General features: G+C 41.0%; 1 protein-coding gene across 6 annotated transcripts in view; it reads left to right on the top strand.

Annotated features, from left to right (window-relative positions):
- Positions 1–27,661, top strand: part of XYLT1 (xylosyltransferase 1) — a 597,640-nt gene that overhangs the window by 139,004 nt on the left and 430,975 nt on the right. For 3 of the 6 annotated variants that reach the window (XR_007901956.1, XM_051775893.1, XM_051775681.1), the window contains exon 2: positions 2,383–2,421. The exons of 1 other annotated variant lie outside the window; for it this stretch is intronic. Coding sequence is in view for 4 of the 5 variants with exons in the window: in XM_051775893.1 (XP_051631853.1) it covers positions 2,383–2,421 (39 nt within the window). In the remaining variant the exon portion in view is untranslated. Of the gene's footprint in view, positions 1–56; positions 309–2,382; positions 2,422–27,661 lie in introns of those variants that run through there. 2 more of the 6 variants (XM_051775802.1, XM_051775830.1) reach the window with 2 other exon arrangements.

The raw sequence follows: 27,661 nt of genomic DNA, 5'->3' as shown, positions 1-27,661 counted from the left end.
TCCTAAGCGTTTCCATGTGTAAACGTGAACGAGTGATAACTTTGGTCTTTGACTCAGACTCTTCATTAGCAGTTAATAATCAATGAGAGCAGGCAGGTTGGACAAAGCACAGAGGTTGTGCCTTAAAAGTGTGTACCTTCATCCCTCACATGAGGGCTGTTCCTGTGCACACTGTCATCCATAACCATCAGGATGTACTTCAGGCCATGCACACGAGCTGGAGGAGAATGCTGGGATTTACCCAAATGGGACATTTATTTGGCACTGGTGATAGGCAGATGATTTTAATAACATGCCTCTTTCCTACAGTAAGAGTGAGAGTCTTTCTTCTAGGTTGCTGACATTTAGCTTGAATTTTAAAACTGTTTTTTGCAGTTGAAAACTGAATTTGACTATGTTTATGTCCTCCCTCCTTCACCCTTCCCAGCTTCCTTACTGCCTTGCTTAAAGAGGAGAATTGGGATGCATTCTCTGCAGTTGTGGCTCTGAGAGCTGTCCTGAGTGTGGTACCTGTAACTGCATGAGTGAAACAGAAAAGCAGCTTGATAGGCCCATGCTGATCCATCATCATCACAATGGGGAAATAATGCCATTCAAAACATGGTTTGTATTTACAACTTTCTTCAGTCTGGAAAGCTTTTGAAATTAGAAATTACCATAAGAAATCTTTTCTGTTCAGCAAGTATTGGACTTTGTTTGCCTGGCTTTTAAATAGTCTGAAGCCTTATCTTTTGCAGGAATCCCCTAATCTTTCCAGGATGTTTTATACATACAGTAGCTACTTCCTCTTATAGAAATATTGTCAGTTGGAAGTGAACAGTACATGTTGAAAAAGCTTTTGTCTGCAATCAAATTGGCACCGACTGAGAAAATCCAGATGATCTCCCAAAGGGGAGCCTGTGCAGCTGGGCTGTTCTTTGTAACAGTAGTATTTTGCTTTTTATTTAAACATGTTTTGTATTCTATCTGACATGCACACCTGCCAGTATTGTGATCTTCCTGCTATGATAGAAATCTGAGTGGGGCCGTGTAGGACAATGTTGTGACCAAACTAGCATTGCTTGGAGTCCAGCTGCAAAACAGATGAGTTTGTCCCCGCCAGGTCTGGTAGAGAAGAGCTGTGAGTGCTGCCCTCGTTTGTTTTGGAGTAAGGTCACCCAAGGATGAGAGTCCTCTCACCTCCACTCTCACCTTCATATAATTCCCCCTCTTCAAGCTTAGCTGATGATGTGATATTGGGATTTCTCTTTTTTCGTTGGATTTCCTTCCAGTCTTGATACCATTTGGCCAGCTGTCAAATAATGTCTACTACATCTGTGTCATGATGGTCCTCTGGTGTTAAGTGTAATCTTTCACAACTTGTTGTAAGTTAGCAGTGTAACAGGTAGTCGTGGACTTTTTCACCTGGGCACACTGTGGTCCCTGGTTCATAACTTGCCGAGTGGAGGAAATGTGTATCAAAGGTTTCAAGGCCAGTTTCCTCCTTAAATTTTTTTTCCTGGTTTAATAGCTTGGTTTTTCATTAGTATACTTATGTTGATTATTTTTTAAAATGCTGCTTTATAGGCATAATTAAAAGTAAAAGGAATATATAGTTTCTTGGAAGAAAGCCAGATTTTTTCATTCTGTTCTGTGATTTAGCCAGAGTGAGAATCACAATGACTCAAAACTCAAAATTAATCTCAGGAGCCTGATAATCTGATAGACAAGAATTTACTAAACTAAAAGTTTAGACAGATGTGATGGATTTAAGAGGAAGCACCACTGACCTGCTTCCACTCTGTTAGGCTTTCCAGTTAAACAGGATGTAGAAACCAGACCTTGCAGAGGTCCTGGACCAGCAGGACTGAGGTTTTAAATGTTCCTTATCCTTTAAAAGATGTTTCTTTAAAGATTTTGCTTGAGTGCTAATTCTGGAACACTAATGTTGGAGTCTCCTATAGGGCTGTTATCTCTTTCTAACCTTTTAATTAACAAGCTAAATAGACAATTTTTGTGCTTTTGTGTTTAGAAGCTCCTTAATGAGGTTTGAATCCTCTGGCCAAGCTAAGTTAAGAGTTCAGATTTTGACACCAAGGAAGATGCCAGACTGCAGAAAGTGCACAGTGCACTTGCATTATAATGAGCAGAGCTGGAGAGAGACATTCATCAAGATAAAATATTAATGGAAAACAAAATAACCACAGCTAACTGCAGCTGTTGGGAGGAAAAATTTTGCCAGGGATGTGGCCAATCCTTTCATCATCAAATCCTGATCAACTTTCTGAAAAGGTTATAATGCCTTGAAATTACAAGAGAGCACCAGTCAAATATTAATCTCTCAGAACACCTTCCTTTCCACTATTCCAGAGTAATGGCTGTTTCTGTCTGCTCTCTTTGTAGATGGAACCTCCTAGTCCCTACACCAGCTTGGAGACTCAGGTTAGTACTACCCCCCATCCCACTGCTTTCTTACAAGAGACACTCAAAGAGAGGGCTGGTCTGGTGCTGCCCTTCTTATATATGATGTTAACCCTGCTGGTGTCCCTAGAGAAGGTGCAACTGTAGGAACTGTAGCCACAGCTCCTGACATGACTGACTGGGCAAGGAGAGAACCAGGCTCTCAACAGGAAACAGTAGATACAGCTGGACAACAACAGAATTGACTTGTATAAATCAGAAGAGAGGATGCAGCCCTTAGGGCAGTGTGAGCATCCTTTCATGGGATTCTCATTTCTTTTTGTATACTCCATTTCCTAGCTGTTTTTCTGATTCCTGCTGCTTGTGTGTTCCTCTCAAATACTGTTGTGCTGCTGATTTTTTTCTTTAGACATTACAATGAACAGTAATGAATCTGTGGAGCTGCCTGCCACTAGAAGGTCAAAGTGACAGAAGGGATTTTACAAAGTCACTGATGCTTTGATTTGTGTTTTCTAACAAGGCAGCATCATTGATTTCCATTCTCGCTGATCTTTGGGAGACAGAAAAGGCAATGGTACTTGCATACTGAAGATGAGTGTTTATTCAGAACACATTTCCAATGCCCCTTAGTGACTGCATAAATATTTCTACCTTTGTCTTCTGCTGGCCTTTCTCTGGGGAAGGCTTTTGGCTGTTTTGTTATTTGTTTCAACAAGCCTACTACATCTATTTTATGGACCTCGTTTCGGAGCCAAGCCTTTGTGAGTCAAAACTGGCAAGGAAGGATCACACAAAGTTTGTTATACACAGTGGCACTATAAAATGGTATCAAAACACAGAGTGCATAATAAAGTACTGATCTGTGTATGATGTAGAACTACAAATATACAGTAATAAGGAAGACCTTATTACTGACTTAAAATAGTGTAAGAACATGAGTTTGTGTCAGTGAAGGTGCAAGGGGAGAATGCACAAGTGAGTATGAGCAAGAGAACTTCTCACTTGGAGGAGAGGGGAGTGGCAAGGAGATCATCAGCTCCAGCTGGTACAACGCTCCAGCTGCTGCACATTATGGCTGAGGTGATGCCTTCAGCCCCAGCACAGGAATTCCTTGCCCTGCCCTGCCCTGCCAGTCTGCATCTTCCCTGACCTGCATGTCCTTCGCTCTTCTGACCTGTTACCTCCTTGCTAAAGCTGTCAGTGCCCCCAAAAGTTGCTGTGTTTTCAAGGGGCCTTAATATTTTTTAGGATCAGGAAGGGCATAGGCACATTGTTTAATAAATGAGAAAGGTAGAAATTAAGGGTATGCTCTTAAATGTTGGTACGTCTTTCAGTGTTACTGAAAGCCACATCCACTTCTGAATCCATTTTCTGTAGAAAGCTGATTACTTCTGAGGTTGCAATACATGAGGAGATCCAAACCCAACTTCTTATGGGCAATGCACTTGTGTCCCAAAGTGTCCTAGACTGGGAGCTCCTCAGATGTAGGAGCTGAGACCAGACAGGTATCCTGGAGAGCAGAGGGAAGAGCCTTTCTCTCTCTGAGAGGTGGAAGTAAATCTGGGTATCACAGCTGAAGTTCAGGGTGCAACTTTGCTTACTAGGAATATATTTCTCTTTACCTGAAGAGGTTAAAAGCATTCACATTAACAGTGGAAAGTTGTTTTATATCCTGACTAAGAGGTTAGCAGTATGAACTGCGTCTCTGTTTTCTCTGCTGTGAAAAAGCACTTTGAGAAAAATAACATCAGCAGCTTTAACATTTTACAGACTTGAACAGGATGTTAACTCAGTTAGTAAAGAATCTCCAATTTTGCAGAAGTTTCCTGCATGCTTTATTCCCTTTCTTTTTATATGGGGACAGATGGGAGCAGAGGGTTGCACTGCATTCCTTTGAGTAGACTGGTGAGCAACTTCTCTGCTTTGGTGGTTTGCTGCACAGTCTTGGGATGAATCAGCTCATTTGGGAGTTTTTCTCCACTGCCCTCTGGTTTCCTGTCTCGGCTTGGTTTGGTTGGTATTTTGAATGTTGACATTTCAAACCCATGCTGTGCTCTGGAGGCCTTCTCATGAATTTTTCATATAATTTCCCCTCCTTTCTCTAGTCTTTCAATCAGCTCTACAGCTGTTGAAAATTTTACAGGTATGGCTTCTAAAGAGAGAATGGGTACTCTTCCAACCTGCTCAGCTTCAGCAGATCTCTTTGAACTCCCTTATGCAGATATATTTTGGTTTGTGTATAAATAAACAGAGGAAAGCATTGACTTGAGAGCTAAGCAAGTGTCCTCACTGATATTTTTCCAAGGAAAAGACAATTTCTGAAAAAAAAACATTTAGCACAATTCCCTCATATTCTTCTTTCTCTTAGAGGCACATCAAAGTAGTTTGTTCAAATTAGACCTACCAAATCACATTACTTGTGCTAATCAAGAAACAGTATATTGGGGAACAGTCTGATTTATACCCACCTGTGTTGGGACAGTGTCAAAAGATGATACAGTCAGATAGTTCCTATTCTTCCTGTTCATTTCTTTTTTTTTCCAAGTCTGTTGCAAATGGTACCCATCTAGGGTGAAACCCAGAAACCTGGTCTTTACTGTACTGGAAAAAATATTTTGAAACAAACCTCCCATTTCCTATCTCTAAATCTCACTGTATGCTAATGCCAAAAACAGAGACCCCTGAGCAGCATTGAGGTGTTGGATAAGGTCATGTTGTCAGGATTCTTTTGGAGGGCTCAGGTGCCTGCACTGTCATGCAAAGAGAAGCTGAGCATACTCTGCAATGAAGAAAACAAAGAGAAAATGAAGGCTGTTTTCAGCAGTTGAGATGGTTGTACCTTACATCTGAAACAGCTGTGACTGTGTTTTGTGACTCCTTTTCTCATGATTTCAAAAGTTATCCCCATTAATGAGCTTATGGCTGTCTCCTGTCCTTCATTTTTTTCACAAAAATACCAGGAGCCAAAGGGAATGGCTTTGGCCCAGAGATAAATTTTGGCCTAGTTTTTCGTTCCCTTGGACAAATGGAGTTTGTTATTGCCTTTGGGTTAGAGAGACCATTGTTGGTCTCCTTGTAGCTTTGAGACCATTAAAAGTTGTGTGACCGGATGCTCCAGAGCCCTCTAAGGGTGACTGATACAGCCCCATGGAGTATTTCAGCTGGCAGGGGGAGTGGGACTTTGTGTGGCAGGTGAGTGATGGGTGCAGCAATGGCAGTTCTTACCTCTGCCCTCACCTGTGGGAGGAAAACCTTGCCATATATTTTCCTTTGGCAGTGCTGTCCTCAGCACAACTGAGCTCAATGCTTGCCCTGAGAGCCACTGTCTGAGGGATGCTGGGCTAAGCCTGCAGCAGGAAATGTGTGCCCTCGTGTCTCTGTGCTAAGTGCTTGGTTTTCCACTGCCTAGAGGTCAGCAGCATCTCTTGTAAGCTTATGGTAATAATAAAAAAAAAAATCCTATACATATGTATCCTATATTCTTCTTCATGGAATACAGGATACTAATTTTTTCCATGTTCCTAAAAGTCAAAACATTAATTAAAGAAGAAAAAAAGGCTTTATAAAGCTTTCTAACTTATGTAGGAAATAAAAAAATGCGCCTTGCTGTCAGCTCAGCTCACAGTGACCTGGATGCTGTGTAATAATGTAATTCCTTTCCCCTGTTCTTTGCAGGGCATTTGACATTTTCAGCGTGTTTTCAATCTGCTTGGTGCTTTTAAAAGCTGTCCCATGGACAGTGCTGAGAATGAAATTTCCTCTGTGGGAGCTGCAGCCTGGGCAAACTTCCCAGACCCAGCACATGGGGAAGGGAACTTGTGTGATGGACAGGGGGGTATTTTCAACTTGTACCTGAACTCTGCATCCAGAGCTCACTAAACATTCTTCCTCTCACTTAATTAGCCTGAACTACAGCTCCTATTCTCTGGATGTCAGCTGTGGGTTGGGGTTTTTTTTGTTCCCAGAAGTATTCCTGAGCTGTCCAGTGGGTTGTCTGTGCTTTCTTAATGCTCATTTGAGAAAATATTCTTGTCCTTTCCATAAACAGGCAGGTTTCTAATTGTCCCTAAGTCCATTCAAGCATAATGAAGCTTCAGGGTGTTCTTAAGCAGTTATCTTTAATTATGAATATTTTTAACAGTGCACCTACCAAAACCTTATGCTCCCAAGCTGTGATCTTAAAAAGTTAGGGGAATTGTGATATTTCCCAGCAGTGCCCTTTTAATTTGCACAGCATTCAAAATGCTTACCAGCAATAGCTAAGTTTGCTGATGGAAATAAAATTTAGTTCTGTGTTTGCCTGTTTTTATTGTATAGGGCAAAATGGCAGAATAGATGTAAATTTATGTTAATTATAATCAATTGCCCTCAGAACCTAATGGTTCATTCTGCCCTTGTCCCTGCTGTACAGTAAAGCTGTTCTCTGCACTTCAAATGACATCACGGAACAGGAAAATTCTTGATTTTTCCATAATAGAGGTAATGGAGATAAGGGATAAAAGGTTTGTATTTGATAACATGAAGTCTGTCTGATTGCTTAAATAAAACTCTAAATGCAGATCTGTTCTGATAACAAATAAACAACTGTACTGAGAAACAGAAATATTCAGAGACTAATTGAATCCATGGGTATCTATTGCCATTCTTTAAGTGAAATAAATCTAGAAGTTGTTCTGATAAATATACCTAGGAGTAAAGAAGTACTTCATATCTCACCAATTGCAAATACAATATATATTTGTGACAGTTGAGATATTGAAGTGAGGGGCTGTTAAGAATTTTACTGCTGTTTCCCTTCTCCTGTGAGTCACTTGCTGTCAGAACAGCAAGATAGGAGGAACTCACCTCTTATTTTCCAGTCAGTTGCTAGGTAGCTCCCCATTCATCACCTCCTAGGCTAACATTTCAGAGCATGCTTAATTACAAGCACCCACTTAAGTGCAGCTGACTTAAGGGATGCTTTTTCTTGAAGTCCCACTGTGTATCACACCTTCATTTCTTACCTATAATCAAATTTCCCTTACAATAGTTTAAAATATGTTTTTATCTCTGGAGCCCTTTTAGGTGCAGCGGACTGGATCGTCTCATGAGTAATTAATTCCCAGTGCCTCTCCTGAGTGAATTGGGGCAGTGTGGGTTTATCTTGGCTGAGGAGTATTAATGTGAGCAGTGAATAAAATGCAAGTTGACTTTCCAGTGTGACAGGTGTGTAGTTGTGGAAGGTTGTGCACAGGTAGGACAAAAAGCTACATGCAGGGTCTGGTGTTACCATCTGTGGGGTGTTCTCTGTGCAGCATTTCTCAGAAGGTATCTGGGATCCTTTTCTCTTTAGGGTTGTTACTGAAACGTGGGGTCTGTTTCTGTTTTATTTCATTTTCTGTAACAGCTACAGATAAGTACAACTGAAAAGGCTTTTGTGATGCTGCTTCCCCACCACCACCACCACCACCCCTGCAATTTTCTCTTCCTCTGGTTTTGCTGGAATTAGACCTCAAAGGCATAGATAGCTTTTATATAGCAAAGTGATTTAAAGTGTTAACTCTATTTCTGGGATGGTGAAGCATAGCACCGAAAATAAAAACGCACAAAGAACTTCCTAAAACCAAATAGATAATAATTGGATAAATATAGATGTGCACAGCTGTGTTTTACATGCAGCATTTTCCAGATCTAGTTACAATAATTTTGTAGCCAGGGCAGCTTTGAAGTGGCTGTGTCCACTTCCATGTAACACACTGAGAATTGTGCCTGCTGTTGTAATTACCTACTCATTCCAGTTCTGGAGCCCACATTACAAGGAGAACCCACTTCTGAAACTTGTTCTCGATAGACATAAGTAGGACAAATTATGCAGGAGATTTTGTCGCCTGCCTGGGCTGCCACACAGGTTGCTCGTGCACTTTTTCACATTAACCATCCTCCTCCTCCAACTGCCTTGTTTTACAGACTTGTTGATGTACCTTTGTAGTCCCTGTAGTTCTGGCTCACTGTCAGAGTCCACTGCTATCGCTGGATGAGGAATTAACTGGGCTGTAGGCTGGCAATAAAAGCATATTAGTAGCTGGTAAATCCTATGGAGATATGGAGGTGACCTCTGTATTACATACTCCTGTGTTTTGTCTGCTCATTGGGAAAAGGACTGCAACTGGCTGGATTGCAGTGCTGAAGCCAAAGCAAAATTTAAAGGAAAAGACATAAATGTTTAATTGTCTTGCCTTACAGCAGTGTTAGTTGCCACAGTTGATGACAACACTGAGGCAGTGGACAAGTGGTAGGTTGTCAGTCCCAGGGCTGCTAGCTGGGCATTTGTGGAAGTGATGGAGTTTGTCTGAAAAGGCATTTCCATGGGTAATTAAAGAAGCAAGTTAATAATCCTGGGTTACTTGAAATGTTCCCTGTATTTCCTCTTCAGGAAAAAAAAAAAGAAAATAGTGGCTTGCTAGTGTGGACCCTTAATACTGGTGGGAACTGAGTGGCTCAGTCTCATTTCTGTGATGGAAAAGCTTGTGCAAGTCCATGCCAAGCAGGTGACTTTAGCCATGGAAATGAGATGTCCCATCTGCACCAGCTACTCCCCCTCCCCTTCAGCACATTTTTGTGGCATCCCAGTCACGATGCCAGTGAGAGCCCTGGCCATGAACCATTGCATACAGTCACATGGGCAGCCTTGCACTCCTCTATCAGTTGTATTTCCAACCACAGCAAGCTGTGTGTTAGACAAGGTTGTATAAGGAGTGTGAGTGTTTGGAAGCTGTGTCCAGTAATTGACAGAGCATCAAAATCTGAGCTTGCCTTACAAAGCTGTATAGCCAGAACCTGTATTACTGCCTAAGCTCAGTGTTTTGTGTGCATGTAGAGAGCTGTCAGGCTCAGAACAGGATTAGCAGAATCTGTCATGCAGCAAAAATACTGAGGTTGTGAGAGTTTTGAATCTCCCACCACTGCAGCCCTTGGGCAGAGCCACACTGTGCCCTCTCTGGCTGTTTGGCATTTGCAGCCCATCAATAATTTATATGCATTACTGCAAAGCCAAGCTTGAAGTGGAGCTTCCAAGAAGGGTTGTGCTACAAGCAGGTTTGATGGGCTTCTGGCTCTACTTGGAAAGTCAGTTTTAAAACAACCGTAACCCTGAAATAGTTTTCTTCTTGCTGTTTATGTGTAATACAATTATACGTATTATTCCATGACTTCACAGGAACCAGGAAAGAATTGTTATTATTTCTCTGTTGGTGTGTCTTTTAGCATTTAATTGTACTTTACCCTACATAGTAAATGTTGCTTGTATTTGTAATTGCTTTTGACTGTCTTCTAATGTTTGAGTTTATGTACAGCAAACAAAATATTTTTAATAAATACTGATAATTAAGTCATGATATTAGAAGAGCAAACAGTGCCTGCAAAATGACACTAAGTTAATTATTTGCAAATTATCTAGATGCTAATTTGGTTGTGGCCTTCAACAGTGCTTGGTTTCTTACTGAGCAGGAAACATGCAATGTTTGACTCCTGCTTTCAGAACACCTTTCTGGCAGCTCAGCTTTGAACTTGTGTTGGCACTTTTATCACAGTGCTTGATAGCTGAACACAGTGTCTTACAAAGGTCAAAAAGTTAGTCTTGACTAATAACTGGTTTGGGTTTTTTTTAAGGGCAAAAAAGCGAAAGATAATTTAAATAACAAATCAATGAAGCTTTATCAGTTAGTGCCAGACCAGCCTCCCGGTGACCTTTCTCAAGGTGTGCTGCCTGTTCCTTTGCCTATGAAAACACAGAAATGTTGTGTAAATGGAGTTCACTGCCTTTTCATTTTAGACATCAAACTGATAGCTGATGTACTTTTCGCATTAATTCTTTTTTCACCTGTTGAATAGCTTTGTGTTCTTTATAGCTCAGCCTTTCAAAACTGACTCAGACATTAAACAGTTGATGTTTTTATATCTTATCTTTATTCTGATGTGGAGCCTAAGTTAAAACACACACAAGTCTCTGCTTCAGACTTCTTGTGTCCCTTTCTGACTCCCCTGGTCATGTGTCAGTTTGGTAGCCTGGGACAGAAAGTGCAGGTGATGTTTCCAGTGCTGTTCCTGTCAGTGATTTGGTGTTTGTGTGGAAGATTTAGCACACGTATTACCTGGCCATTCGTACGGAATCTTTTATTTCAGCATGGTGGGGTTTATTTAAAAGGTACCTGACAGATGTCAGGTTGTGCCATGCAGGAGGAGTTGCCCCAGTTGCATTTGAGGAGGGTTTTTCAGTGGGTGCAGGTTTTGCTGGGCAGAGCTTGTCTGCATTTCCTGCAGGAAGACTGCAAATCCTGGCATGGTTCCAGCTTGCCTGAGGCAGACTGATGGGCTTGGAAAGTCCAAAAGCTTCAGAGAAGCTAAAACTCAAATGAAACTCTTGTTTGGGATCATACTCTGCAGTAGTGACCTTGAGGAGCTCTTCTACAGGAGATCTGTATCAGTAGCCTGAATATTTGATGAAGTGCTGGCTCCCATCTCCACAGAAAGCAGAGATTTCTGGCACGTATCTGTTTCTTGTGATGCCAGAAGGTGGAAGTCCAGGTCATGTCCATTGCCTGTAGGATGCCTCAAGTCACAAGAAAACACTGAATAACTTCTGTGGAGTTAGTGGAGCCAGTGTGGTGCCTGTGAATCCGGGGGTGTGCAGATCTGACTCATGTTACAGACATTTATAGATTGTGTCTGGATATATATATATATATCTCCAGTATATACTATATATAAATATATCTTAAATATAAATTTCCCACTGTTCTGGCTTGTACTAAACATAGATACTTTTTGTAAATTCCAATTCCAGCTTATAAGTAACAGTTTTTCCTTGTGCATCATACACCACAATATGCAGAGCAGTTTGGAAGCTGTTCCTTAACTGTGCAGTGAAAGAAGTCAGTAAAGACCCATTTTGATTTACTGTTACACAAAGTAACAGTATCATGACTGATCCATGGGTCTATGACCATTACCTGAAAATTCACTCTGAAGGCCATGCTGTTAAAATATGAGAGCATCATTTCAAATTGCATTTACTCCAGAGTGGATTGGGAGGCTTTGGCATAGTGCCTAGTTTACACTAAGCCTGCCAGCAGAGGAAGTTAATCAAGAATTGTTGGTCCAAGGTGAATTCTTGCTCTGTTTTAGGTTAAATGACTTGCCACAGTAGACAGTCCTACATCTTGATCTAATCTGTTCAACTCCAGCATTAGGTTGTGTGTTTTCAAAAGCATAATTTCCTTGAAGACCCTCCCAAAACAACCAGCTGAGCCTGTCTGCTCTGTCCAACGCCAAATACCAGCTTAATTCAGAAAATGTCATTCATCCATTTGCTGTGCTGAAGTTGTTCTACGTGAGGGAACGTGAGCCTGAGGCTCCCCAGAGGAGAGGGGGCATTACAGTCAGTCAAAGACCAGTGGTATCCCAGCTGGCAATTTTCATTTTCCTTGGGATCATCAAATCCTCTTCTGACCAGCCCCCCACCATGACCTTAGCTGGTCATGAAAATACAGTGTTAGTAAGCTGTGGAAGGTCATCCTGGGAAGTTCAAACTCTAGAGGGTCAGCAGGGCTTGCCTGTCTGGCAGGGTGTGCTGCCAGCCAGGTGTACTGTCTGGCAAAGATGCTCTGCTCCCAAAAGAATGTTTATTATTTCTCTAAGTGTTTACTGTTTCTCTAAGTGTCCCTGTTCCTCTTCAAACCTTCTTGCTCTCCCTTGTCACTCCCTGATGTAACTGTTCTAGCTCTGGCAGCATATGCTTTCCCTCCTAGGTTTCATGTTCTTAATTAGGGTTTAACTTTTAGTTTGGTGCTTCCCATTATCTGAATGTTTTTCAAACTGAGATTTCTTGTGCTTAATATCTGTCTTCCCTCTGTGGCAGTTGATTTTGTTCCCTGTAAGGGAATATGCCGACTGAGGTAGAATACTTTCTTGATGTCCTTATTTCCATTATTGTCTGTCTTTGTGATATTATATGTTTCTGAATAACTTAAGTATTTTGATGTCTGAAACAATACAGTGGAAGCTAAATTCTGTCAGTGCTATTTCCTTGGAAAATGCTGTGTTTTTCTCTCCAGATTTAAAATTATAGGACTTAGACTGAAATTAGACTTGTAGCTTGTCTTCCTAGTTATGAAACTCTTGTTTTCACTAGATGTTTTGAAATCTTGAGTAACTGTATGTTTCCACAAGGGAAAATAATTTTCAGAGCTGAGTAATAGCCCTTACTCAGTAAAACACAAGACTTGCGAGTTAGGCAATTGCATCAATGCAAATGCTTATATGCTTTGGATTGAAGATGCTGTTTAAGTGTTTCCCTGAGTCTGGCCCTTGATGCAAAAATATTTGCTTATAATTTCAAGTGAATTGGCTTTTGCTGTCTTAATAGGCTTTTTAATTATTTATTGGCAGTAATGCTGAAAGGGAGTGAATTTCCAGGATGCGTGCACTTTTGAGTCAACACATGTGAACAACTGCATTTAAAATGCCTGCTCCAGCATTCAGTAGGGAAGAAGGATCCATTAGGCTGGTCACAATCACAGGAGTGCAAGTGCTGTGAAAAGATACAGTGAAATTCCTAAAAATGCTGAAGGGTGTTTGCCAGAGTGCTTGAAGCAATCCAGCTGTCTTTGCCTTTGAATGAGAGACCTGTAGTGCTGAGAAGGAAAAACTTTCCTTAGCTGTTACAGGTTTTAGAGATTTGAAAGTGGTGTTTCACTTCAAAACAAAGACAGATCTTCTGATATTTTTATAAAGAGTGAGCAGAAGATACTCCTTAAGCACAGTGCTGTGTTGTGCATGTATGTACCCAGAGAAGTCCTAGAGGTTCAGGCCTTCTCCCTGTTGAGGCATTCACTCCTGTGGAGCAGGAGTGAATAATGGCAGTCACCAGGTAACACAAATTTCAGAGGTCTTTTCTTTATGAGTTTTTGAAGCATAGTGGAAATTCATCCTGTTGACAGAGAGAAGTCGCATGTGTGCTGCAAACCCCTGGTCTTAAACATCCATATACTCCCCCACAGAAATTTGTTGTTAAAAAAAGGAAAAGTTAGAGCAGGAATTTTATTTTCTCAGTCTCTTAGTTATCTTTTTTTTTTTTTTTTTTTGTACCATAAACCTCAACTGTGCAATAGCAAAGATTGAATATCTGCTCAAAGCACCAGTCTGCTTCAGCCTGAGCAATGGCAGAAATGCTGATTTCACTCCAGCTCAGGCTGGGCAGTAGAACACAAGTGGTGGGTGGTACCTCTGTAAGTGGAAGTGCCAGGTATTCTGACCAATAGCCAGAGGCAAAGTCTTACATTACAGTTTTAATTAAAGCATCTCAGGGAATATGCATCTTCTGAACATTAAAACACCCAGCAGGAACTCTGAGTCAGAGCCAAAGGATAATAAGAATTAAACCACATTTTACCCATGTGCATTGCAAGGATTTATATTCTTTGCTGACACTGAATAATGCATTACTGTGGTGCCATAACTGGTGTTACATATGACCTTATAAAATGTTGTGATCCACTCAAGCATTTATTATTGAGTAAAAAAACAAGGTATTTTTTTTCCAGCTGTCCTGCTTTCATAGTTTTTCCAAGTTTAAAATTGGTTTTGGAACATAGCCTGGAAAGAACAGTTACACTAGCATCATTATTTTTAGGCAAATTTGCATAGCTTGCTTTTACACAGGTATATAAAGACATAATGGTACTAGATGTAGAAGGATAACTGTGAAGTGCTTTGCTTTTCTTTGCCAAAATTTCATTTAAGCATGAGATATCATCTCAGGGATTGAGAACAAACTTGTAATTTCAGAGGAAAATATGAAAGCTGCTTTTCCAGTGTAAACTTCTGTTATGTGTTACCAGAGACTAACAAAAGTAATAAGAAACAACAAATAGCTTAAAATAAAGAATAACTTGGGTCCCTGTGATAAAGCATGTGTGCATCTAAGCAAAAAAGTGGGCAAAAAGGAATCAGCATAGTTATTATCAGTCATTATTGATCAGATGGAGAAGAAACCTTCTTCAAGGTCACTCTGTGAGTCTCCATCAGGATCACTAAGTTTGTTTATTTGCCTTTTTGGTTCCCTTCTGTTACTGGTATTTGACAGCCACTTCTCCTTGCAGCCCTTTGTAAGGCCAGTGTCTGCTTCTTTTACTGATTGCTGCTGTTGATTTCTAGGCAGTGCAGGGTGCTAAAATTATTTCTGAAGCTTGTCTTAGGTAAATGAGATTAATGAAGTGGAAGTAAATGCAAAGAATGGCTCTGTCTGAGGTGATGAATAGAATAAAAGGTGGCAGTTCAGGCTGACTCTGGGTGAAATAGATGGTGAACCCTCAGCTGAGTTCTCCAGGGTTTAGGGTCTGAGAATCCTCTGCAAGCTTTGAAAATTTCACCAAATTCATACACGAGGGTGAGGTAGGGCTGTGGTTGTTCACCCATCTGCCCCTGCAGGAAGAACTGACTCTTGGATAACTGAGCTGTCCTGGCAGGGGATGTACAGCTGCACTGTCCTGGGCCAGTTCCCTGCTGGCAGAGGGCAAGGAGGGCTCTCAGGAGATGCTCCCCACCTCTCACTGCCCTGGTGTTTTCATAACAAAAGCCAGCACAATGTTTGTAACACTTATGTGCCCAGGCTGGTTGTCTCTTGAGCACCTGAGTGTTTCCTCTGAGGTATGACTGTGCTAACAGAGCTTTTTCCACAAGGACCTTTATTATAATTTTACTTCCAATTAATATTGAGCCAACCTTCCAAGCTGTTCCTGTGTCATGTTTCTAAAGCAGGACTGCTGTGTAATCTGTACACCTCATATAGATAGAAAGTATGTGTATTTCCCCTTTTCATCTTTCTAATGATTTTTTTCTAGCAGATTTTTTGTCCTGTAGCACAAACTTTCAAATGTTTACCAAAAGCAAAAAGGCTCAGAAAAATTCCCCTTTGTTATATGCCTTCCTCTGCATCAGCTGGCATCAGCACCCTTAAGCACTTTCCTTTCATGTATTGAAGTTTTATTTAATATTAATATTTAGGTATTGCTGGTGCCAAGTGCAGCCTCCCTGTTTGTTACTATTATTATTTGTTGTTGTTAAATATATTTACTTAATATACAAAGCTAAAAATCGTTTTGCTTCTGAAGGAATGTGGTGCTCTTGCTGGTTTACAGTCTTAGTGTAGCTCTGCTGTACCACTATCAAATTCGTATGAGGTATCCCCAGTTATGATCAGTGAAAATGAGTTTATACTGATGGTTCTCCACACAGCTGCATACATACAAAGTATCTTGGCATTAGTTAAAAAATTCTAACAACATTCCCTTGTTATTTAAAAAAGCATTAACTACTTGTCCAGAGAGCACAGTAACAATCTTCAGGCAGATTTCTAAACACCCAAACGAGCTTAAGGCAAGTAATTTGGTTTTTCTGCATCACACTTCATGTCTTATTCTTTGGGTTTGTTTGTGTTCTTACTGTTCTTGTGTGACTCAGAGGTACACAAACAAATGCTAGCCAAGAGTAAACATTATTATTTTTATTATCATCATTATAAAGTTAAGCTGTGTAAGTCTGTCTGGGTAACTGCACTTTGACCCTGAGCCGTGCTGTGATCTGAGCAGGAGAAAGGGATGCACCGACTGCCCTTCTCTAACTGCTGTCTAACAGTGGACAGAGTACCAAACAATCTTGGACAAAGCTTAATTCTGCTTACACTTCTGCCCTGCCTGGGCATCTGGAAGTTTGTCTTGAGCTTCCAGCAGTCAGAAACAGCTGCTCTTCAGCGACTCTTCTGCTCTCCAGAGTCTTGCTGGGAGGGGTTTGAGCCTAGACCTGTTCTTCAGTAGTGACCTGAGATGTCATGAGGTGCAATTAGGTGGAAATTAGGTTTTCCACAGGGGTCTTCCAAAGTTTTATGCTGGTGTTTAAGTCTGAGCCCAGTTGCTTCTGGTGTGACATTTTGAACAATGATGCTGTTGGAAGGGACACAGATGATTGGAGTGGCACAGCAGGCACCAGTAACTCGTGTCCCACACTCATACAAGAGGCAGTGAAGCAACTGCAGAAGACCATATATCCAGCTTCAGCTACATAATTTGCTGTGTGCTGTTTCTCTGTTTATGATTCAGTTTTAAAGACCCTTTTAAGTGAAATTGGATACACTACAAAGTGTTGGTTTCATGTGTTTTATTTGCAGTTTAATCAGCGTGATCCAGCTGCCAGTGCAGGGGAAACCAGAGCTCGATTTTTAATTATCCCTGCTTTGCCTGAGTTAGGAATTCCCAGTAGTGCTGTCTGAGAAAAGATGCCAAAAACCGCATTGTTCTTTAATTAGCTGTTGTAATTGTTTCAGTCTAATCTCCATGATTAGCAGCAGCATTAAATACAGCAGTAAGAATAGGCCTGCCCTCTTTGTGCTGCCCTAGTAAACACAATATTCTTACTTCTGGTAAGGGACATAATATAAAATCAATTAGAAGCCAACTAGTCTTGATTGGAAAATGATAAAGAGCAGTTACCATGAAGTGTAGATTGCTTTGTAAAGTTGGTTTATAACCATGCTTCTGGGATGGCTTTACTGCCCAGTTTTGGGGAAAGCACCAGAATAACAATCTCTGTTGCAGAGAAGCCTTTGGGGATCTTGCAGAGGCTCCATCCTGTGTGAAGGTCTAATAAAAGCTTCAAAATGATCTTTGCTGTCCAAAATTTAGTGCCTCTCCAGTTTTAAGGAAGGGGTCACTTTTATCTCCATACAAAACAGTTGCCTGGTCAAATATGGGCTATTGCAGAATATTCCCAGAAGAGGCATTTTTTTATTCTAAGTTTACAAGTGAGTTTTATTCTGAGGCTCAAAGCTGCTCTGCAGTGGTGCATCTCTAGAGGGGAATTCTGCTTTGCAGAGAACATTTCTGCACAAGGATATGTGTTACATCTGTTTCAGAATGGATTATGATATATAGATGTGTAAAGATACAGGAAAAGTACGTAATGAAATAGAAGTACAACTCCCATGCCTGCTTTGATATACCAGCTCAGGTACCAATTATTACCTTTAAGTCCAGAAATACCTTTGTAAATTTGTCTTTAAGTATCAATGCGTGTGGGAAAAGTAGGAATAATGCTCTTAGAAAATGCAGATTTAAGTTAGATCATGCAGTTTAAAGTGAGCATTTGTGAGTGTAAAATGAACACTGCTAGAGAAAAGACATTTCTGTAGTAATGGTTGTAGTCACAGACTGTGGAAATAATATTTTGGGCTAGTGCTATGTTGTTGTAAAGTAATTGATTCAACTTTTTATGTCTTTTGCTGACATCTGTCAGACCTGCTGTGCTCAAGTGTCACCAGCAGAATTGGCAGCACATGTTCAGGGTTTGTATGTCAGAGTGCAGGTGTGGCACAGGACAGGGAAATGCTTCCTCTGGGCATACACCCAGGAATGCTCCAGGGCTTGAAGACTTTGTTCTTGCTTAAGTCACATGAAGTAAGGTGATGTTACCCTCATTAGGAGAGTTGAGAAAGCAGGTTTTGTTGCACCTGAACCTGTATTTCCTGGGTCTAAACCCAGTGCTTGGGACAAAAAAAATTTAAGTCAATCCAACTAAACTGGCAGAAAAGCAACTGTAAATTACGGGTGAGCTAATGAAAGAGCGAAAGTGAGCTTACATCTGTATCACCTTACTCTGTGTGTATCAAAATTACTTGGCAAGTCTATAAGATTATCATTTTATTGGCAATGAAACTGAAAGAAATTGCACAATTCTTTTATTCAATGCTTTTAAGTTACCTGAGGTGTTCTCCCTCCTTTTTAGGAGGGTCAGATTAATACCTCTGATGCCTTGTTTTAATAGCATTGCAAAAGAGTTTGTTTTGGTTTACAACATAAATCCAGTTCAGTTAAACGACTGAAAAACATCAGGCATTTGTATTTGTCCAATGAGAAATAAACTCAGCTGAAGTCTAAATGTGTTTATTAGATTATTCCATTTTAAGATACACTGTTTGAATGACAAAAGCTACCTACACACTCATTCGAGTCCTCTGTTATTGTGGAAGCTGCTGTGCAAGTGCTTAATGTTGTGAAGCTGGATATTGCTGAAATCAGAAACTGCCCACAGCAAAGCACTGCTTAATGAGGTTTGGCTTTATACAATTCTCTTATTCTTTCTGCCTATAATATACATATGGAAGGAGAGAAGAAAGATGCCATTTTTTCTCATCAGCTTATCTATAATTTTCCAGTTCATAGACCTGATTAAAAGTAGTAAGAGGAAATAACCATATGTGATCCCAGTGACCTTAAAAACACGTGTAACCACATTTGCTTTATCAAAAGCAGCACTTGATAGATTCAATTTACTGATAATTTCACTCTTTGCTCTGCAGCAACAGTATTAAAACTGATCTGTTGAAGTAGGTCTTTACCTGAGAAAGCCTGAAAGCCTAAATACTGCACGGTTGTGACACAATCTTCCCATTCCATTTATCATCCAGGGGTTCTTGTGTTTTCTTTTCATGGCAGTGTAAAACCTCAGTGTATTTAGGACAGAGAATTTTAGGCAGAGAATTTGAAGGTACAGAGGACACAGCAGCATCAGAGTTTTACACTAGTCTTTTCACCTTAGAGGGAGACAATATACTCTTCTCATGACAGAAGCTACTGTTATTCCTTCTAAAGAGGAAAGATTTTTAACTGTCATGGCTTTTGGTACACTTCACAGAATTTCTTTTATAAACCAACTCCTGGAATTTCTGATGGGAATGAATAGAGAGCACCAGAGTACCATTGTGCAGTTAAGGGATCGTTAGCTTTTATAAATACTTAACCTCTCAGACATAGATACATTCTATGGTAGCATAAATGATGTTATTGTTATAAAATGTACATTCATTCTGTACATTTATATTCTTCAGAGTACTGCTAGAAACTGAAGCCAGAGTTTCCCAAAAGAAAGTAAATGGAAGAGGCCAGCAGGCAGGTTTGCTCCTGGCAGGAAGGCCTGTGCTCAGTGGGTTTGAGGAATTCCAGAGGTTTGGGGGAGCAGGAGGCAAATGCTGCTACATGTCCCTTCTGACAGTAAGTGCTCTCTGGCATTTGTCTGACCCCCAGAGAGACACCTTGGAAATTACCTTGGAGTGGTGGACTGATACTACCTGTAGATTTTAAGTATGTACAATGTGAAGTTTAGGTCATTCTAATCTCTCTGTCTCACCAGCAGTGCATATAAACACCTGGATTGTAAAACATGCTTTATGGTTGGTGAAAAATCACCTGTAATGTCATTGCACTTGTATAATCCTGTCTTGTGTTTCTAAACATGAATTGAAATAAATAACTGATTGCATAAATGCTGCAGAGGTCCTCCTGCTGCTGTCAGCCATGGCTGATCCATTTTTGGGCCAAGGCAGGGAGGTACCATCCTTGCAGCAGCTCCAGCAGCCTTGGCAGCTGCGTGTGTGGAAATTCTCATTGCCTAATCTTGCATCTAGAAACAAGCAATGTGCAGTAATTGGCTGCCTAAACTTTTTGCAACTGTTATTTTTTAAATTTTTAGCAACAAAGAATATGAAAGTTTCTGTACTTTGCTTCTTGGGTTGCAGTGCAATTATACCACTAATGTGCTCATTATAATTTGTCTCCAGTAATCCTTAGGGAATCCAGAGAGCTGCTTCCAGTAGACTAAGTTCAGGCTGTACCAGCTATATCAACTAGCAGAACTTCTCTTTAGAGATAAAACTGCATTAGAATCAGAGTACATTTATTTTGAATCTCAGACATGCACATCTAGCTGTGGGACATCCTGTGGAGCTGGTTAAAAAGGTAATATTCTGTTTTCCATTTAAACGGGCATCACTTTACTCGTTGTTTAATTGTGGGCTGCCATGAGCTGAGGGTGTGGAAGAGATGATTTCATCAGCCTCAGAGCCAGGTCCTTTCTCAGCCAGGGCACACCCCACCTCTTCCAGTACAGAGAGCTCCTGCAGCTATGAAACGCACAAGAGTCTTCCCAGATAAATAGAATTTGGCCTTAAATCTGTGGGATTCTTGCCGGCAAAGGGATCTCTAATGTTTTGTTTCGTAAAGTACCGCAAAAAGTTTGGCGTATGTGACTGAGAAGAGCCACCACCTTTGAGAACAAACATGTGATCCAAAGTGACCGAGGCCCTTGAGGCTCCCAGGTAGTGCCATTGCCACGTGAAGAGGAGCAAGGGCCTGTCAGGCCACTCGGCAGGACCAGGAAAATTTTGACTTTCTTCTTTTTCTTTTCCACCATTGCTGCCCATGAAACAGTTGAATGAAATAAAAGGAAATCAATTGACTCCATCTAAGTGTTTTTCTGGTTTTAACTCAATTCTTTACCGAGCAGTAGAACTTCTTTGATTTACCAACTGAAGATCTGCCCTGACAGAGGAGGCTTTGTTAGGGTGGGGGGTTTGACTTTTTTTTTTTTGCTTGGTCCATGTGTGTGGTGTTTTTCTGTATTTTTTTTTTTATTTTCTAAACATAACTGCTGAATTGTTGCTTGAATTTCTGAATTATTGCAGGAGCAACCAAGGAATGTTGAATGCTTCTATGGGAAGCAGCGAACAAGCTACATTTTAGAGAATTACGTTGGGAATTCTCCTGAAAGGGTTCATGGAGAGGTTGTTTTCCTGCAGCTACAGGGGACTGTAACAAAACTGGTCATTCTGAGCCCCGAGCTGGCTCCTTGGGGCTGGCCTGGTGTTTTGGGCTCGTTCCCCTCTCATCAGGGCTCCGTCAGAGCGGAGGTGCTGAGCCGGCGGCAAAGCCGGGCGCTTCCTGCGGCTGCAGCCGGGCTCTGCCCTCCACGAGCCATGGCTGGGCACTGAAAGCACCTCTGTGCTCCCACACAGGCCCTTTTTGTCTAGAGACCATCCCGAGACACCCAGGGCTTGCTCAGGGACTGCTTCACAAGGCTACGTGGGGAGGATAACGATTTCACCACGGGCTGCAGCTGTGGACAGGGTGCTCTTTCAGCAGCTGCGTGACAGTCACGTTATTCTTGCAGAAAAAAAAACAGGACCCTGAACAAAATCTCCAAGGTAGATCTGTGAAAGAATTCCTCTTCTGTACTAAAAATAAATAAAAAAAATTAGCAGTGAACGTAGTTTTTCAGTTGAGTCAAAAAGAATATGGTACCAAAGGAAACCTTTTTGGTGTCTGGTTTGGCACTAATAGCAAGAGATGTTTCTTTTAACTCTGAACATGTTTGCATTGATCTGTTCTGTGTTTGTTCTTCAGCCACTTAATGACATCCCAAATCTTAAAATCCTGATTGCCCTCTTACCTCCTTTGCTGTCACGTCGTGGTGGTTACAGTTTTGCCTGTCTCAGGTCACAGTTTCAGGTCTGTCTCTGCTCAAAATGTCAACTGCAAAGAATTTTGAAACAAATGAGAAAGAAAGGGTGAGGTAAAATTGGTTAACTGGGGGATACAACAATGAGTTTGTACTTTATAGCCTGCATGGCCTCAGTATGAAAGTTAAGATCTTTAACTAGGGTTATAAACCTGTCAGTAGTTGGCATATTATCCATTGGATGTATCACTTCAGAGTGTTTTTTCTGGCCTTCTGGTAAGGGTGAAAGGCAAATACAGAAAATTCCAGACCTTTAGGAAAAAAAGATGATCTTCATTTTCCTGATCATCTCTACTTCACATACAACAAGGTGGGAAGAAAAGATTTTTTTCTTTGTTTTTTTAATTAGAGTTGTATTGATATCTTCCTGCTAATCATAGTGGGTTTTTTTTAAAAAAATATTACCTGTTTCTCATTTATCTTGTTGTTTGAAAATTAAATTAGCTGCAGAGAAATCATCTAAGAGTCTTTATAGCTTGTGTACAAGCTGTAGGTTTGCTCAGGATCTAGGATATGGGCAGAGCCTGTGGAAATGTGCTGGTGCTGAGCCCCCAGATTGTGTCTGGCTCTTGGGATCTCCTGGCACTTCAGAAAGGTGGCTTTTTGGCTATTGCTCTGTGGAGGCTGTTAAGAGTACCAGCAGCACGTGAGTATAATTTTGGTTAGTCAAAGATACTAACCAGGAGACAGAACACATGAGCAACATTTTCTCCTCCAGGTTTTCCTGCATCCCTCCTAGTTAAGGGATAATTTGCAGTGATGTGCTACATATATCTCCTCCCTATTTTGCAGGTAACTTCATAGCCTTGACCATCATACTTTGTGTATATATTTATGTAAGTAAATAAGGTAGAGATTGTTCAGGGGGTACCTCTCTCACAGACTAACTGTTAAAACTTCACTATGCATTAGGACCTACTTGGGTACTTGATTTGTTAAATTCTTTTTCTATATTAGGAAACTTTTTCATGTGCAAGTCCCTGTGTGGAGTTAAAAAGCATTCTTGTAACAACTGATTTGTTAAAAACCCAGGACCTGCAAAACAAAATATTGCCATTCATTAGCTCTAAGTGAACCCTTATGCTCCTTCAAGTGGCAGCAGGAATTCAGAGCCATGTGTATAGACCATTTTACAGCTTGTCTCAGTTATCTCCCAATTTGTGTTATTCTTCTTACATAGCAAACTACACATTTTAAATGATTCACATTCCCATCATTTCCAAAAGAAAATCTAAACAAAGAAAAATAATTTCCCAACTGATTCAGTCTCACTGCATATTGCCATGCAGTTGGGTTTTCCAGGGTGGCAGACTGCTGTGTTCCCAGCTAGTTCATGCCAGGAGTTTCATTGGCTTGTAACGCTGGGTCATTCAATATGAAGCTTTGAAAGCCTAGGGAGATTTCAGTGGGAAACTTAAGATAGCTACAAAGAGATACTTCCTCAAAAAAAACAACCCCAAAACTTTCAAGAATCAGTGTGTAGTTGTCAGCAATGATCTGGTGTGTCCTCAGAGGCCTCTGTGCAGAACTGTCCTTCATGGGGGGACATGCACCCTGTGGGAGGCCTTTCCTGCCCCAAAGAACTTATAAGACTTCAGGAGAAGGGTTATGGTTGGAGATAGGAATTGCAAAGTTCCTGTCCATATGGTTTTTGTAATACCTACTAGGAGCTTATCAGGTGAAGATGATAATCTTAATGAGGTAAACCACCTGATTTTGATGCTATTTTCTATTTAACCCATCTTAACAACGTGGGGAAAATACCATGAGTTCCCTGTGGGAAATATGGCATTGCATATTTTCTGTTTGTGTTCCAGAAAGGTGCAACTACTGAAACATGCAGTTTGTTTGGGAGGCCCCTGGGTGGGCTCCTGCCACGGCTGGGGGGGTCCAGCAGGGTGTGGCAGTGGCTGCTGTGTTCCCCACTGCTTGCAGGCTGGATAAATGGCAAAAGCAGTGAGCAGACCTGGTGTGCAGGTGGGTTGAGCTGAGGAAGGACTGACTGTGAAGGGAAGAGCAGTTGAGAGGGACGATGGGCAGCAATCCCCAGGCTTAGCTCAGGTGGGCAGAGACCGTGCAGGCTGTGTCAGTGGCTGGACTGCCTGGTTGTAATAATATGTATATATTACATGATGTCTATAGACACCCTCTCCACAGTTGCTAAGCTGAACAGTGAGTGGATTTTTTCCCGTTTGTTGTCTGCATAACTTCCCTGTGTGTGCTGTGACAGTTGCAGCTTCCTGATCTCCAGCACTCCGTGGAGCCAGGCAATGCTGGCAGCTGGCTTCTGGAACAGTCTGCAGTGCAGTGGGACAGTTGTCCTTTATTTGATATCAGTTGTCTGTAGTGACTTTGGACTCATCTGAAATTGTCTTCTTGAGGCTCTGACATAGAGAAAAGCACATGATCTCCCTGTTTTCCTTTTCTTTCCTCATATGTTTCTACCTTCTGTCACTTTATGGGTGGTTTTTTTCTTTCTTCAGATGTCATTGAGCAACAGCCCAGACCACAACAACTCAGTGATGGCCACGAGCTATTGAAAAGCTGCTTGGTCACGATTTGTATGTCGTTGAGTAACCAGTGTGGTTCACTTGACAAATAATTCATTGCTGCAGATGAACAGTCAGGATAGCAGGGGCTGCTTGCTGCTGCTCAGTAGTTTCTAAATTAATGGTGTCATCTGAGTACAGCAGTTGCATCTCTTATTTTAGCAACATACATTTGCTTTACTGGTGGCTAAAATCAGCTGTGGACCATATGGGTAGCTTATAAGCTCTTTTGGATTTGCTAAAGTATTGCTTAATGATCGTGCTCTCAACTGTCTGGCATCACAATGTCTATTATTTGACCTATAAAATCAGTGAAACACAAACTGTCAGCTGCCAGAACTCTGTCAGAAAGACTTCATGACTTTTCTAAATTTAATGTTGGCACACATTCTTAATTTTCATTATATGGACTTTGTGAGTTGGTTGTGAAGCCTCCCTTATGTAAAATGAACTGTCAGCCCAAATAAGATTTTGTTTAGATTTTTTAGAGAGGGAATGTTGGTTAAATGAGTCCTGTTTTGATATTTATGTAGGATGTCTTAATTGCGAGGTCTTCTGCCCACAGCTTTCCAAACGAGTTCAGGAAGATACTTTGTTTTATTTTTTTGGAGGGAATTACTTATTAGTTGTGCTGATATTGAAATGTCCAATATTTCAGTGGAACTGTGTGTTGTGGAGTGTTTGGGGTGAAAGATGCTGTATAAGGATTAGCCACATTGCATTTTAGTGAAAGCTGGCCACAGACTGCAGCAAGAACTTGGACATAAATCATCCTCGTTTTCTCCCTCTGAATTTGCTGAATCTGCAAATTGAATTTGCTGCCTCCTATTTTGCTTTAGATGAGCTGTAGTTTTCCCATGGAAGATGCCTTCTGTTTCACTTGCAGGTCTGGACAACTCTCTCACTTGTCTCTTATCATTGATTGTTGAATTCTCACAGTACAGTAGGTCAGCCCTACTTAGTTAGATTTGTACTGCTTCATGATTGTTCTACTTACACAGGGCTGTGCTACCGTATTCATGCGCCTCGGGCCTCATTCTGGATTGTCTTGTGTCTGTGTCCAGTGTAATTCCCTGCTGCCTGAAGGAAACGCCTTCTGGCTGGAAGTGAGCTGCTGGAAAACCAGTGGGAACTGGTTGCCTCCCAGAGCTGCTCCTGGTCTGTACAGGCTGCACAGAGCTGGGCCCATAACCAGCTCCCATCTAGCTCTAATGTGTTTGTTTTATTTGCTATTTTATGCACATACTAGTTTTAGTGGGATGAGTGTCAGCTGCATGATAATTATAGCTCTTCTCACTTCAAAATTAAAAAAATGACACCAAAAAGCCTTAGGCTTCCTCGGGAGCCCAGGCTTCGTCAGCAGCCATGAGTCACCACGAATTGAGTGTGTAAGAGATGAAGCAAACGTGCTGATTCCTCCTTTGTTCCCTAACCTCCTCTGAATAAGCAGTAGGAGTTGCCTCTCTGTACCTTAGCACCTAAAATTTCATTGGGGCAGGAAAAGTTTCCAATCACAAACCTTGTAATTCTTAGACATCATGTTCAAACGCTGGGAAAGTGCCACATCAGCAGCTTTATCTGTTGCCATTGCAAAACGGAGAATTTTTTTACATTTTAACTACTTGTCTGAATATCCAGCCTCCTTTAACTGGATCAGCAAAGAGGATGCCTGTCAAAAAAGGTTTTTTTCTTTCCACTCACTCCTTTGCTTGTTTTGTTGCAAACCAGATTCTTTGTAAGAGATGTTGCAAATTTATGAGGTTGCAGTGAAGACAAATGGACTTTTTCCAAGCTTTTGTTTAAAAAGCTATTTGATACATAAGTGTGTTGATATTTGAAAAAAAAATCAGGATATGTGTATTATGTAAATTTTATATAGAATGTAAATATATAATAAGTATGCATAATAATGACATCTGCTGTTTTACTTTGGTCTTCAGCATATGTAGTGTTTTTCAGTTTCACAGTTTTATAAATATTTCCTTTTTGTGTGCATCTTCATAAGGACTTTAATGGTACTTGAAAAGTAGGAGCAAGATCTCCAGTGTCAATACAAGCCTGTTTGAGGAGTGATGATTCAAGAGAGAGTGGGACTGGGATGGAGATAGCAAATTAAAAAAAGGCAGAAAGTTGTTAAAACACTCTGCTCTTCCATGCCTAATCTCCTGGCTGAAGGTCATTAGCAGGAGGACAGAAACTTGCCGGGAGTCAAAAATTTGGTTGAAATGTCTGGGAAAGGAAAAAGGAATCCATTTTTATTTGTTTTCTGTGATAACATAAACCAGATTTTAGAGGGACAGAAAGTTTTTGTATTGGAGTAACTTTCTCCTGACTGTGAATTGCTTGGTTAACTATTTATTTTACACATATGAAAATATTTCTTTTAAACAATATATGCAGTCTGCTTGCATTTTCGAAGGCTTCTTCCTTGTCTTTCTTGTCTTTCCAAGACCACCGTCATATATGTAGGATAGAGTTTGATTAATATGTGAAAGAAGGTCTACATAAACATTGAGGTAGTGTTACCATGCAGGGAGAATAACCTTGAAGCATTTTCCCTGTAATAGATGAAAATACATGTTTTTTGAACATTATAAACTGCCATGTCCCCCACTGTGGGAGTAATAAATGCGTGGTAGACCTTGTCAAATCCTTTGTTGCTGTAGTTAGCTGGCTTTGGAGTGCCACCATGTGCAAGACTTAATGATTTACTTTGGTTTAGGACACTGTTAGCCTTTCCAGTGACTTCCATTTGATTTCACCCCCACTACCATCATACCAATGTCACCACTTAAATCTTCTCTTTGTGTCGGCTGTGGGCCAACACCTTCAGGTTCATTTCATATGTCCTGTACCCTGGTGGAGGGGCTGTATTGTTCCAGTGACTGTCTCTCAGGCACTCTGCAGCATGGGGTCCCTCAGCAAAGCCAGTCTCAGCATTGCATGGTGCAGTCTTGAAGCTCGTTCCAGCGCTTCGACAACAATGGAAGTGCAACAATGTCCCGGGGAGTTAACGGCTAGAAATGTCAAATCCGAGTTTTCTTTTGTGCTCAAATCACTTGTGGTTTGACTAGTAAGCCTTTAGCTCTAAACTACTAAACTCTTGTGAGAAAATGTTATTTTCTCTCAGACTTTGGAAAGAGTAGTAAGAGAAAAAGAAAACCAAGCGTTGATCTCAATTTGTTGTGTCGCTCTGAGAAAGAAGAGGTAAGATGTGGAGCTCAGGTGTTAATAGGGAGAGACTTGGAAGTTTTGATGACTTTCATTGCTGACAAAGGACTGGAAAATACTGGTAGCTATTTTGGTCCCAGTATGCCTCTGGGCTCCTGAGC

Source organism: Manacus candei, unplaced genomic scaffold (genome assembly GCF_025592945.1).
Source record: "Manacus candei isolate 608988 ecotype Guabito, Panama unplaced genomic scaffold, ASM2559294v1 h1tg000002l, whole genome shotgun sequence".
Lineage (NCBI taxonomy): Eukaryota > Metazoa > Chordata > Aves > Passeriformes > Pipridae > Manacus > Manacus candei.
The sequence above is the reverse complement of the archived record's forward strand: the minus strand, read 5'-3'. Positions and strand labels throughout refer to the sequence as shown.